This window comes from Rhagoletis zephyria, unplaced genomic scaffold, assembly GCF_001687245.7.
Source record: "Rhagoletis zephyria isolate East Lansing unplaced genomic scaffold, Rhagoletis_zephyria_1.1 Rzeph_scaffold_00234, whole genome shotgun sequence".
Taxonomy (NCBI): Eukaryota; Metazoa; Arthropoda; class Insecta; order Diptera; family Tephritidae; genus Rhagoletis; species Rhagoletis zephyria.
Window position 1 is genome coordinate 270,621 of NW_016157318.1, and position 14,430 is coordinate 285,050.

At 33.3% G+C, this 14,430-nt stretch overlaps 1 protein-coding gene across 2 annotated transcripts in view; it reads left to right on the forward strand.

Annotated features, from left to right (window-relative positions):
• Nucleotides 1-10,287, forward strand: part of amon (prohormone processing protease amontillado) — a 240,163-nt gene extending 229,876 nt beyond the window's left edge. For both annotated transcript variants that reach the window (XM_017609546.1, XM_017609548.1), the window contains 4 exons: nt 1,456-1,689; nt 5,426-5,590; nt 5,695-5,812; nt 5,877-10,287. In XM_017609546.1, coding sequence (XP_017465035.1) covers nt 1,456-1,689; nt 5,426-5,590; nt 5,695-5,812; nt 5,877-6,038 — 679 coding nt within the window. In that variant the 3' untranslated portion in view covers nt 6,039-10,287. The remainder of the gene's footprint in view (nt 1-1,455; nt 1,690-5,425; nt 5,591-5,694; nt 5,813-5,876) is intronic.
• The last annotated feature ends 4,143 nt before the right edge of the window (nt 10,288-14,430 follow it).

A 14,430-nucleotide genomic window follows, 5' to 3' on the forward strand; every position in this document is an offset into this window, starting at 1 on the left:
CCATGATACGTCTCTCAGACGTATGGTTATCTTCTCAGCAACTTTGAGTAGGGTTATCAAAGGAAGGTTAAAGGTAAAACCGCTGAGAGCTTGGCTGAGAGGTAGCATTTTCGAAGTTTGCTAACCTAACATATTTTCAAATTGAATATTTATTTTTTATTTTACTTTTATTTGGCATTTGAGTTGCTCTGAGTATTTAAATATTTGAAAGTAGACAAACATCAAAAAATAAATGAGTTGAGCTTACGGCTGGCTTTACCTTTAAATACTTGTACATTGGACTGCATCACCAAAAAAAAGTTGCGGGTTTTCCTCCGGGATTATAAAATATATTGTATTTGAAGACGTCCACCAAAATATTTCCGAAAAATTACAAGATTTACGTGAGCTGGACCGATTTGAAAATACCTCCAAAAATGGAGTTTTTTTTTATGAATAAAAATAGTGTTGAATATAAAAATAGTTTCTTAAATACCTTTTTGAAAAAACTCCCCTCAGTTGACAAAACAGATTAAGCTTAAAAAATCTGCATAAAAATAATTAGAAATTTTTTCAATCGTAATCGTAATAATGAGATTTTCGATGCTGTTTTTAAACTCTTTTCAAAGATTTATTTACGAAAACTTGAATAACTAGGCCAAAACCATTCCGATTTAGACTTATGGGGTATTAGTGGAAATATATTATCCCACTCTTTTTATTTCTATGCAAAAAAAAACCATTTACATCCCGATTTTTTTTTTTTTGAAATACGATGTGTTATCTAAATTCAACTTGGAATGACACTCATTCATCCTACCGTTCTCTTTCATCCTTTGAATGAGTTTATTAGCAAAGGAATAAAAAGGGTGATACCTTTTCAATGATACCTTACAAGTCTTAATCGGAATAGTTGTGGTTCAGTTAGTCAAGTTTTTCTTATACCAATGTTTTTAAAAAAGTTAAAATACAGCATCAAAAATCTCATTATTACGATTCCCTTGAAAATTTTTTAAATTAAAAAAAAAAATTTATTTTTATGCAAATTTTTTAAGCTTTAACTGTTTTGTCATTTGGAGGAAGTTTTTCCAAAAAAATGTTTAAGAAACTATTTTTAATCATACAAAACTCCATTTTTGGACGTATCTTCAAATCGGTGGAGCTCACGTAAATCATAATATTTTTCCGAAATATTTTGGTGGAAGCCTTAAAATATAAGATTTTATAATTGCAATGGAAACAAATTACAGATTTTTTTTTGTATGGGGAGTGATGCAGTCTGTTGTATATATCATGTTTCGTCTTAAACTCTCATGCTCCAAGTATTTAGGAGATGTAACGAAGTAAACGAGGAGTGATAGGCGCAATTATAAACAATTCAAGGCTAAGTTTAACACCCAATACATGCAAAGTTATTAAACTTAAATTACTTGCTATATAAAACGATAATTTTTGATTTACCTTTAACTTTTGTAGCCCTCTGCTTTCTTGGCGCGACATTCAGCATTTAACTGTGCTAACCTCAAAGCGCAACTCTCTCTTCGACGCTAAAAATCGATTTCACTGGACCATGAACGGTGTAGGTTTGGAGTTTAATCACTTATTTGGCTTTGGCGTTTTGGATGCGGGCGCAATGGTAACACTAGCCAAAGAATGGCGTTCAGTCCCTGCGCGGTATCACTGCGAAGCTGGCGATATACTACAACCACAGTGAGTATAAATTCCCATTTTTTATAGAGATTATACCGCTTATTTGCTGCAAGAATGTCATAATTTATAAAATGAAAAACTCAAGGGAAACGGATTTAAAGTTTACAGCTTACATACGCTCCCATAGTAAAAATAAAGACCCATTTTCTTCTACTACTACTGGTAATCAATACATCTAAGAAATTCTCATACATAAAAGCAGATGTGGCGGTCATTGAAATTCGACTACTTCTTCGGTGGCAGTAATGAGCAGGAAATGTGGTTCCACTGCACCCATATGTGGGTTGGTAGAATAGTGCTCTCTAAGAGCAGGTGTAAGAATTGAGTGGCGAATGCATTGCCTGTCTGCTGTAATTGGATTTATTTCGATGTTTAATCTTAGCACAACAATTTAACAAATTATTTTATAGTGCTAGTCACAGTACTATACACAATTAAATTTTAAAACTAAAGCACACGCTGTTTTGCAAAATAAGGTTCTACGAAAGGTAATATCTATGTATGTACACACACATTGGAAAAATATTATGGTTTATATATATCAACTACATTAAAAACTAGTATTTTTTTTTTTGCAATGCAGTGTATTATTTAGTAGCCTCAGTCTAATAGGAAGTGGGTTCCAAAGACAAATAGAATTAATAAAAAATTAACGTTCAGATGTTAGAGTTCTATGTTTAGTTCTGTGATTGCGGCTTTGCGACGTTGAGCTCTCCTTGCGTTGTTGGAGGGACATTTTTTGCTGCATGCAACCACCTCGCGTGTTTTAAGTGCAACAAGACGAACGTTTCTTCATAAAGGCTGAATTTTCCAACGGTGGAAGCGCTCGTATGTTCACTCCTAGCTCCGTCGGGGCATCGACGCAGATGAGCGGGATGTTGAAGAACCTGGGCGTGATGCGAATTGTGGTTAGACGTTCGGGTACAACGCTAGTACTCGGCGAATTAGTTTCTCTCCCGCTACAAATTTAACACCGAATCTGCGCTCCTTTACATGGCAACAGTGGTAGACGTCGCAAGGCTGCACCTTTACCATCAGTGTTGCCATTTTAGCCGTTTTCCGGCTAGATTTAGCCGGTTGCGATAGCAAACAGCCGGTGAAATTTCGATTTAGCCGGCAGCCGATTTGTTAGCCGCATTGCAGAAAAAAATTAGCCGTTTTTAGCCGATTTTGCTATTTGCCTTGTTAAATCTCTTAAATTTCAAATATATATATATGTTTCCATTTTTGACTAAGCGACCTAAAATCTGTTGAAATGGCTACTAGCCTTATCGTGGAGAAAATTTTCATGTCAGGCAGGATTGTATGAAATTGGGCCTATTTCGCTTATTTTTATTTTAAACGAAGAAGGGATTTTCTTCATAAAATGTTTCTTATAAATGCCTTAATTTTAAGTGTGAAGTTTTATTCGCAAACTTAGAAAATAAGAAATTGTTTCACTGTTAAGACTCTTAAGATGTGTTTGTGTTTGGATATAGTGCCAACAAACAGAATAAATATTACATGTAGCTATTGTCTTCCCAGATAGCACCGATAGTGCCTAAAATAAAAAATATAATTTTTGCCCACTCCCAAAGGTTTAGGGTAATGGAAAAATTGATATTTTCAAGCACTATGTACACATATGTATTTTTTTAAACAGACGTTTTTGCTGAGAACTTATTCAAATTCCAAAAACCGAATGCCATCTTGAATTAAAGGAACCAACACTGAAGTGAGTCAAAATAAAAATAAAAGAGCACAAATTTTTATGTAAAGCAAAACTCGCGGGGAATCCTACGAGACATCTTCCGGCCATATGGCCGGCCATCTAAATGGGAGATCTGCAGTCTTTTAGCATCATATTTTACATCAGAATTGAAGGGATTTCGGAAAAATCTGACCAGTTCTTTTGTGTAACTGTGATTTTGCATCCCTTGTACACATATGGCCTCGGTTGATGTTAACTTAAGGTCGTTGTTTTACTGCCTTAAAATTGAAGGAAAATTTTTACAGCGTTTTTTATGTGTATTGGTTTCTATTTGAGTGTATTGAGAATCGGTCAGTCTGAAAAGGCCTTGTAGGGAAGATAATAGGTTTGTTCGTCGAAAATCCAGCGAGAATTATCACTCAAAATATCAGATAGTAATAGTAATAAATATTTTTTTTCCGAGTACCTTTCAAATCATTGGAATTAAGTAAATTAATTAAGTAAACAAGTATTAACTAACATTTTTCATTTTAAAATCGCTCCAGTTTGTAAATTTTTAAATTGAACGAACTTGTTTATTCAAATTATCGTCGAAAAAAAATCCAACCATATGCCACAATCATATCTTTTTCCTAATTGCAAATTCTTGCTGGCAAAATTTTTTCCGGCTCGAATTTGTAACTTCTCTCCAATAAATAGTCTTTTTACTCGTGATTTATTTAAATAAAACATGTGAAATTTAGTTGAAACATTTTAGCCGGTTTTATTTGCCAATTTAGCCGGTTCATCCAAAAAGTTCTGGCAACACTGTTTACCAAGCCTTGCCCCGTCCATAGCATTTCTTAGATGGAGGTGATGCCAGGCTTTATATACTCGAGGACAACAATCAGCCGGGCAGAAGACCTTTCCTAGATACTAGGTTTGGGTCCCTATATTGCAGGTACATACCCTCAAATCATAGTCATTTATACGTTTGCCGTGGTTGTCATCAAAAGAAGGGGGTCTTATCTCAGGCATGTTTTTGCTTTTCATTGGGTGGGGCTTTAACGTGGAGACTCAAACCTAGCGCACGTGAGGTTTTACAACTACTCACTTTAGCTCGCTCTCAAACGGGTGTTTGGTCGCTACCCAAAGGATACGATATAAATATCTGGACGCAGTGACCTGCGAGTTGAGCCACTCGCAGGTGAATAACAGTCAAAAGTATTTCCCACTTACGTGGACTTCTCCGCACGAAACCATCCCCCTTTAAATATATATACCTAAAAATATGAACATATTCTCGAAAATATGGGAAAGTATAGTAAAACTGTGACTTCGAAATTTAAAAAATATAGTTCAAAAATTAAGTTCAATGTGGAATAACAAAGTGGGTGTCAAATAAAAGAGAAAGTTCTTCAGAGTTAAAAAAAAAAAATTAGATTTATTGATGCATAAGGAGAAATGGGTATGGTAAATCTCTGCTCATCAGACTTCTTTTTTCTAGATGTGATGATCTCCGAAATAGCTGCTATAACTTCTACCGCTAAGACTTTGTTGTTTTTTCATTTTTCCTATCAAACAAGTCGTGGTACAAAACTCATTAACACTGTTGGAATAAACAAAAGCTTTACTATTTTTTAAATCTACAGAAGTTTCTCTTTCATTTGATACCCATTTGATTGTCATTCCATTTATGTGAGTATATTAATAATTTCATGTGTTTTTGTTTTTTTTTTTGTTTTTGTCACTCGGTGTATAACAATTATATATATGTATGTACATATGTACTTATAAGTAAATACAATAAATACATATGTGCAGCAGCTTAGTGTCGGAACTAAAAAATGTTGTAGTAGAACTTTCAAAATAAGATGAAAGAAATTGCGAGATATGTACATATATTTTACGCACACATCACTATTTCTAAATTGTTACTTACAACAAACTTTCAAGGTGTTTTAGGCGTTTTTTTTTATTTAAACCTCAAAGTAATCAATAAATGGGATTATTTGAATTAAGATTTCATAACGAAAACTTATTTCGTTTTTATTTAACTTATTTCAGCGCTATTTATACCGGTCGATCACTGTTTTTGGAAATAAAAACAGACTCTTGCAAAGGAACAGACACGGAAGTAAATTATTTGGAGCACGTGCAGGCAGTAATCTCAGCTAATGCCACACGACGAGGAGACCTGGAATTGTTTCTAACTTCACCGATGGGCACTAGGTAAGTTTAATTAACATTTAAAGAATGAGCTATTATATTTCTCCTAAGTTTTAAGATTTTGTAATTTTTTGTGTTTTTAATATATCAATGGGACTATCTTTCAGATCGATGATATTATCACGACGTGCCAATGATGATGATCATCGTGACGGATTTACAAAATGGCCTTTTATGACTACACACTCATGGGGCGAATACCCACATGGTACATGGAAATTGGAGGTATGCATTAAAAAATATAAAACTTTTCTAGTAGTAATAATTTTATTTAAATTTATTCGTGAAGGCGCGTTTCAACTCGCCGCAACCACGTTCTGGCTGGCTAATCGAATGGTCGCTTGTTTTACACGGCACCAAAGATGCGCCTTATCGTACACTCTCACCCGCTTCACCACATTCCAAATTGGCTATAGTGAAAAAAGCGCACGAGGATCGAAAAATGAAGTAGACATGTCATGAGCAAAACCAACTTCCAAACCATAGAACACATGAAGAAGGCGAAGCGAAATAAACAAAACAACACATCACAGAATTAAAAAGCCAAAGTATAAGCAGGTGGTACATCCAGAAATCAGAGTTTCAATAGAAAAGCAAGCACAGTTTTCCATAATCAAAACAAGTTCTAAGCAAACATTAAATAGAATACAAATGCAACAAATTCAATAGGCAGTTGAAAAAGTATTGATTATTTTTTTACGTATTAATCCAATTTAAAGAGGGATTGCTTGTGGAAAAGACTTCAGCGAGCATGATTATTTCACACCATTCAACTATTCGAGGTAGTAGCGCACCTACGACGCACATGGGACTTAAAACATCTTTATATACTTGGTTTCTTATCATCAAAGCAAGCACACTTTTGTTTTTTTACCAACCAAAATCGTACTTTCGTTATACGTATGCATTTGTAACACTAGTTTTCACGCCATTACTTTGAATAAAAAGTACATGCACAACATTGAGGGAGATTGCGAATCATACACATTCCAAAAATTTATATATATGCGGACACCCATTTGAGTTTCTCCATATACATATATGTATGTATGTATATTCATATACATACTTAAACTAGATTGACGGTATTTATTGATATAACTCATTAACTTATTACAAAGCAAACATAACTTTTTTCAGACATCTCCATACTTAAAATATGTGTGCCCTAATCAGAAGCAGTGTTGCCGTTGCCTTATATGTAAGTGCCGTTTCACTCGCCCCGGTTACCCGGCAGCATTTAGAGCTTTCACAAAAGCCGGTTTCCGGTTACTTACTCTATTTTGTGCCGACCAACCGACCGACTGCTGAGTAACCGGTACGTGTGCAACAGCAATAACTCTTATATCAAACATTGTTGGCAAAACGGCGTGCGGCTGAGCGGCTTAAAATTAAAACATATGAAATAGCATTGAGGTGGCCACGCACTGAGCGGCATTTCTGAGCGGCTGAGCGGCATTTTTGTATGGCGCCGCTCATTGCGTGGCCTCGACCTTAGGCGTCGTAATATGTATCTTAAGCCTTAAAATTGTTCTATGTAAATAAACGATTAAAATGGTTTTAGAGGATTCACTGTGTATGATAAAAGCTAATTATATATTTAAATTAATCAGTGCAAAAACATTTCCGTAGTTGGAAATCCTCCAAAGCCATTTTTGCATTGGACAATTTTGAGACTTACGATATTACGATGCTTAACACCTTGTATATAATCCTTTAAAGCCATTTTTGCATTGGACAATTATTGAATTACAGGAAACGTAAGATTTTTGTAACGTGGTCAGTGCTTATTTCAAGCTTATAACTTTTAGACCAAAAGATCTGTAAAACAAATTTTTAAAAAGAAACGCTGACTTACTTTAGTTGTAGCATAAAACTTTGGTCTTAAAAAAATTTTAATTTCCCTTAGTGATTTTTAGTATATAGACTACACGTTAGAACCGATCAAGCCCCATATGAACGAAGAAAGTTTGAATTGTACAAGAAAAAAAAATAAAACTATAAAACCTCCAATTTGGATGTTTTTAGGGCATGTCAAGGACGACAATTTTAGGGCGCCAAAATCCTGTACAAGAAATCTTAAAAACTTTTCCCGGGGCCAGTCTAGTATGTAAATATGTACATGCTTATGATTTTAAAAGTCGTATATAGGAAAAGAAACCCGACCCTTATCAAGATGTGTGAGATCCATTCTTTTGTGCCAAATTGCACAAAGCCTTTAGTTTGAACTAACAGAAAAATAGGCTTATGGCCTTATTCATAAAAAATAAAGTATGTTTAAAAAGCGTTACAAATTGACGTTTTCATACATTTTTCAATTTATAAACCTTTTATAAAGCTACTTTATTTTTTATTAATAAGGCCATTAGTTTATTACATATTTCTACTGAATTGTAAAATACCTTTTCAAAATAAGTAATTTCTAAGCAAAAAATGTAACCGACTTCAATGCTCATACAAAAATTCGTGCTTGTCTTAAACTCTTCATGATCCATTGATCATACCGAATTAGTATGGGACCAACCTTGAGATACTCCGTTAAAGAGAAAGCGGTTTACGTGGTCCAAAGTGAATGGATAACCTTCCTCCTTTTTTGAGGTCGGTTAATAAAAGTTTGTTCATTTTATCCCTAAAATTTTCACATTCTCCATATACAAAAATGTTGGTAATGTTTTTCTATCGGTAATATATGTATGTACATACATATGTAAAATTTATTATATTTTAAGATTTCCGCTAAAGTATTTTGGAAAAAATATTAGCATTTACGTGAGCTGGACCCATTTGAAAATACCTCCAACTTTTTTATTTTTTTTTTTTATAAATAAAATTGGTTTTTAAAAACATTTTTTCTCGAAAATTCCCCTAAGTTAATTGTGAGTTTAAGCTTAAAAGGTCTGCAAAACAGTTAACCGATAACAAAAATAATTAGATTTTTGGGGGTATTTTCAAAACGTCTAGCTCACGTAAATCTTAATGCTTTTCCAAAATATTTTCGCGGATGTCTTAAAATAACTAGGTCCGGTGGAAACCCGCAACTTTTGTTAGTGATGCATCCTAATGTACATCCCTTTCGTTCTATTCTCTACTTAAACAGATACTTAAAGTTTGAGGGTCAAGCAAGTAACGTTTAAAACGGCAACACTGATATACACATTTTTACCCATCGATACATATGAATGCTATGTAGATAAATATGTATTCTGAACTAATTACAATCAAAAGGGTCATTCTAATATACTTAAAAATTACAACATTTAGAAAGCACATAATCACATAAAAAATTTAAGTCTAAATTCGCAGAAAAATAAAAATAAAGAATTCGTTTTTTTCCATATATACATACATATTTGCATACGCTCTTATAAATTCAGTTATCTTCGTAATGTAAGATATATTGAGTCCATTTAGGATATCATACCTGCAACTATATAAATACATATATGCATATTAAGTTTCTAAGAATTTTTCCGGAACTTTCCTTAACACTGAGGGCTTATACATATATGTACATATGTATACATACTTAGATAATGCATACATTAATTGTGTAGAAAAAACTTATTTAAAACATCCCTGCAAAAATTTGAGGACCAGGTGGTCGTGGTTTTAATGTATTTGCAAAGGGCCAGGCTTCATATTAGTAACTTGTTATGCTGACCTGAACCTCTTTAATCGTAAAAAACTGATATATGTGTTGAGCACCACCTCTTCGTAGCACATGTGCCATGGTCCAAAAGGAGTAGTTGTCTAGGTGGTCCCATGTTATGCAGCGGAGGAGCATAATTGGTCCCATGTTATGCAGCGTTGGACCAGAGGTGGTCAGGTCCAATGACATCGCAATGTTAATGTAACCACGTTTTCTCCATATATTTGGACCATTTTGGTTACTAGGGTAGTTTACAAGGTTTCGTGGTCCTGTACCAGTGTTTAACCTAGTCCCACTTTTTGCAGGGATAATGTTGTACTTACATTCATAAATGTACAGAAATACATACATATAATAATAATAATACATAGAAGCATATATAAAAAAGTGTGAGTGAAAAATTTCAGGTGTTTAAGTGTGTATAGCTACTAGCCTGTTGAAAAAGCACACACACAAACTAAAATTTAAAATTTATTTTTAAGTTTTACTTACCATTTTAAGAAATTGTCACTGCTTTTGTATTTTTTTTTGTTTGGTAAAGATTTGACTCTCATTTTTATTAAGTTTCTTTAGGGGGCCAAAGAAAAAATTATTCATTAAAAATTATGTTTTAAAGTTGTTCTTTAGTAACAGTACAGAACAGTATGGTGAAAAAAAGTCAATGTTAATTGTTAAAGTTTGTGGATTGCAAGGCATACTATATGTACGTGCATACATGTATACAAATAAATAACTGTGTACTATTAAACAAATATAAAAAATACGTATAAAAACACAATTAAATGCAACATATTTTAATGTGTCATGAAAGGATATATGTAAGTGAATTGTTAGGTGGAAAAATGTATAGAACTATTTAAGGTTATAAAGTATACTTAACTACAAACCATAATACATACATACGTATAATGACATTTGGAGGGTAAGAATAATAATAATATACATAACTATACATACATATAAAATGAAAATGAATATAATCATTTGATGTTGTAGATACTACATTAGTTACAAAAATACAAAGATATATTTATTTGCAAGCATACCGATACGTACATATTGTTTTTTTATTCCCCCCTCCCCCCTCCAGGCACACGTACACATGCATACATACGTATGCATTTGCATATATGTATGGACTAGAGATGGGCGTGGGAGACTGAGACCCGTGGGATCCACGATTTTAAAATGGTCGGGATGGACGGTATCTGGGAGATCGTTAAAATTTGCCGGCGGGACGGGAAAAAAATCATTTCCCGTCCGTCCCGATAAAACCATCAACTTCCAGAAATTTAGAAAAGCTTCATAGAAGACGTAATATGAAAATAACAGTATTTAATGTTATATTGAGACAAATATAAACGGCAAGCAAAAAAGAATAACCAGAATATGGTAGATGTTTCAATATGATGAAAGTATACATATTATTTAAAATTTATCTAAAAAACGACAGTATGGGCGGGGTCGGGACATAAAAATTGAATGTTGGGATGGGCGGGATCGGGAATGAATATATAGTCCCTCGTCCATTTCTAGTACACACACTGCGTTAAGAAATGCTTGCGGCTTGGTGGACGAAAAATGTAAACAATTTTTGAGAGCACATTTGTCAGTAAATATCCTATAAAGATTGGTACAGTCTATGACATAATATTTCGGTCAGTATTTTTAGTAATACCATCATTTATTAACACCAAGACAATTGGCTCTATTATGGCTGTCGATGTAATTTTTTCATCAAAAATAGCCCTCGGTAAGTCCAACTCCAGCTGGAGTTGGACTTACGAGGACTATTTTTTTTATGCAAAAATGATATTGACGTCGACGTCGACAAAGCATGATAGAGCCGAATTTGAAGTTTTATTCAAAAGTACATTACTCTCAGATAAAAACTTGATGTCTAAACTTTCTATGTAATTTAGATATTTACATTCAATGATAGCTCCCAATAGCTCATTAAAGATACTGGCCTAATGTAGTTGTGCTTCGCTTTGACAACTGTTAACAATTAATTAAAATATGGATACCAAAATGTATCCAAGGTTGGCAAAATGGAGCGTTGCTTCAATCGCATAAAATAAAAAACAGGCAAATTTTTAAATCAAAAAGGAATGAAGAGTATGTATTTTATATGGGAAAAAACTTTTCGTAGAAATGGTATAAAATTCTTGAAGATCAATATTTTTCTGTTTCTCTTCAGGAGATTCCCAATTATACGGAAAGTTGTTTCTTCCCCATATAAAAACTTTGAGCGCTTTGAGCACTCTAAATATTTTTTTGATTCCAGAATAAAAATATAGGGGTATATTTTTTCGGTATAGAACAATCCTAGGGGATGGCGGCATTTGAATTCCGACTTTACTTTTTCCCGTGCATTTTTGGACTACCCTGATATACATACATACATATTTATGTGATACTAGATGTCTTATTTAAAAAAAAGTTTCGATAAATAAGTAAGGAAGTAATTCGAAATTAAATAAAAATGAATCTTCTGCTTCCACATATATAATAAGCATATGTATTTATGTATAATATATCGCTCAGAAAAACTCCATGAAAAACTATTCGCCAACTGTCTCTTGAAGTGTTCTTTTGTAGTAAACGAGCAATACGTACGTTATACGTAAATACAAAAATAATCCACATTATTTTTAAATAAATTTGAAAATATTGAAGGCCTAAAATTTTTCTTTATTTCTTTCCTTTTTATTTAATTTTCTTGAAATTTTTGGAAAAATAATTCTTAATTCAAAGGGAAGATACTTAGGCTTTTCAACCACACAGCTGGTTACTTTGACAGCGACCCAAGCCCCTATTTGGCCAAACAAGTGTTTAAAGTGAATCAAAGCAAACTAATGTAAGGAAGCCTGCATTAGCTCTTAAGTCGTACGTAAGTTTTCTCAAAAAATTTAATGCTGCTAACAAAAATATCTTAACGCTCTGGGAAAACATACATAAAAACATCAGACACATACCACGAAATCTATTTAAAATTAAAAAAAAAATTACATTGGAGTACGTGTACTCGAAGTTTATTATATAGTTTTAATATTTGGTTTTGTTTGAAATACATATATATTTACTAGGATTTGTAAATAAATAAAATGTTCTCTTTACTATAGTCATCTTACTTAAGTTGTTTAATTATATAATATGTATTATTGCGCTTACACTTTTGCTAAGTATTTGACCGAGGTTTTCCTCCAATTTGTGGTGTACGTCCTTATGTTAACAAACAAGCATGAGGGCACATAATTTTACGACACCTCAAATGGTTTTATGAGAAGCTTTTTCAAGACCAGAGGTGGGCACTACTATAAACAATCGTGAGCTAAAAGTGAGAATGTGTTTAATTCATTTTGCATCCCAGTCGGACCGTTCAAAATGTGGTTCCGAAAATAATGCCTTTTTGGATACTAATTTCTTCATGAGAAATTTGAAGTACATTTAATTTCTATATGAAAAGTTAGCAAATATCTGCGTGGAAAAGCAATCGCATCCTTTTTCATCATAATAGAAGGCTATAAATCTGTAGATCGTGAAAACTTCACTGCTAAAATTAGAATTTGCAGAGACATAGCTATTATAAGAGAAGAGAATAAAAGTCAATCAATCATATTATATTTAATCAAGTCAATTATCATATTAAGATAAATATAACAAAAGTCCTTCCATAATAATTATCGGAGAGATAAATATTTTTAAGACTTCAAAGACTTTTATTTTAAGACTTATATTATAAAAGTTTTTCATGATAATTATTATTGAGATACATGTTTTTAAGTCTTCTAAAACTTTTATATTAAGACTTATATTTATAATAAAAGTTTTTCATAAAATTATCGCTGAGATACAAATTTTTAAGTCTTCAATAGCTGTTATTTTAAGACTTATATTATTAAAGTCTCTTCATAATAATTATAAGTGAACAAATTTTTAAGTCTTAAAAGACGGGGCTCAGGACCATTTCTGGATTAGTTATGGACCAGTACGAGGCTAGGTGGGGTCCAGTTCGGGTCTAGTTGGGGGGTAGTTTGAGCCCAGCTGGGGCTTAGTTTGGGTCCAGTTCGGAACTATATACATATTAACTAGTCCCGAACTAATCCCGGAATGGGCCTGAACAAGCCCCGTCCTTTAGGACTTAAAAAGTTTTTTCGCACTCATAATTATTATCAAAAGACTTTTATAATATAAATCTCAAAATAAAAGTCTTTGACGACTTAAAAATATTAATCTCAAAGATTATTATTATGACAAGACTTTTATAATATAAGTCTTAAAATAAAAGACTTTCGCGTTCTCCTCGTTACACTCTCGCTTGTATACGTACATGCGATGCTTACGCTCTTTTCGCACCTGCTAACAGAGTGTCCAGATTGGGCGACTTATTTTTGGATATTTGCGCTTAAAAATTTAGGAAATCGCATTTGGCGATTTTTTCCGTTCACTTAATTTTTTAGTGCGCTATCACGTAAATGCGTCGAAACACGTGATAAGTAGGTTATGGAGTTAAACGATGATTCCACGACTCGTAATTCGCTCTCTAAGTAGTTCGCTAAGTAATTCGTGAATTACCCTGTTTCCACGGCACATTCGTAATTCGTTTGGCAGCTCGACTTCTTGTTCTTGTTGTTCGCTATTTATTATTATTTTTGTGTACCACAAATATCGAAGATGGAGAAAAAATGTAAGTCATCATCAAATATTTTAATTTATTTAGGCAATATTTAATTAGCAACTTTTCCAGCATCTAGAAAAAGTGCCAGCAAATGGGACCAGGCCAGTGAAAGGGCGGTGATAGAGCTATGGGGAGAGAAAATGCAGGAGTTGCGTGGCTGTAGGGAAAACGGCCACATCCTTCTGGAAATGGTACAGGAATTGGAGAAGCACGGGTATAAGTACCCGGTGAAGGAACTGAAGAGGAAAATGCATAACTTGAGTGCACGGTACCGGTAAGAAATTATTATTTGCACAAAATAAGGTTACGGTTTAGTTATTTATACAATGCTTTGGGTTGTTTTTTCCAAACTCCTAACCCGAATCCGAAAACTTTAACACACACTTATGGTAAAAGGATTGAACTTTAATTAATATTTCCAAGCACTAGTTTATTAATAAATTCGGTTTTAAATATAGATTTTTTTTAAATATCGGTATGGGTTGTGCGCAAAAATACTGTGGAAGGCGTAGC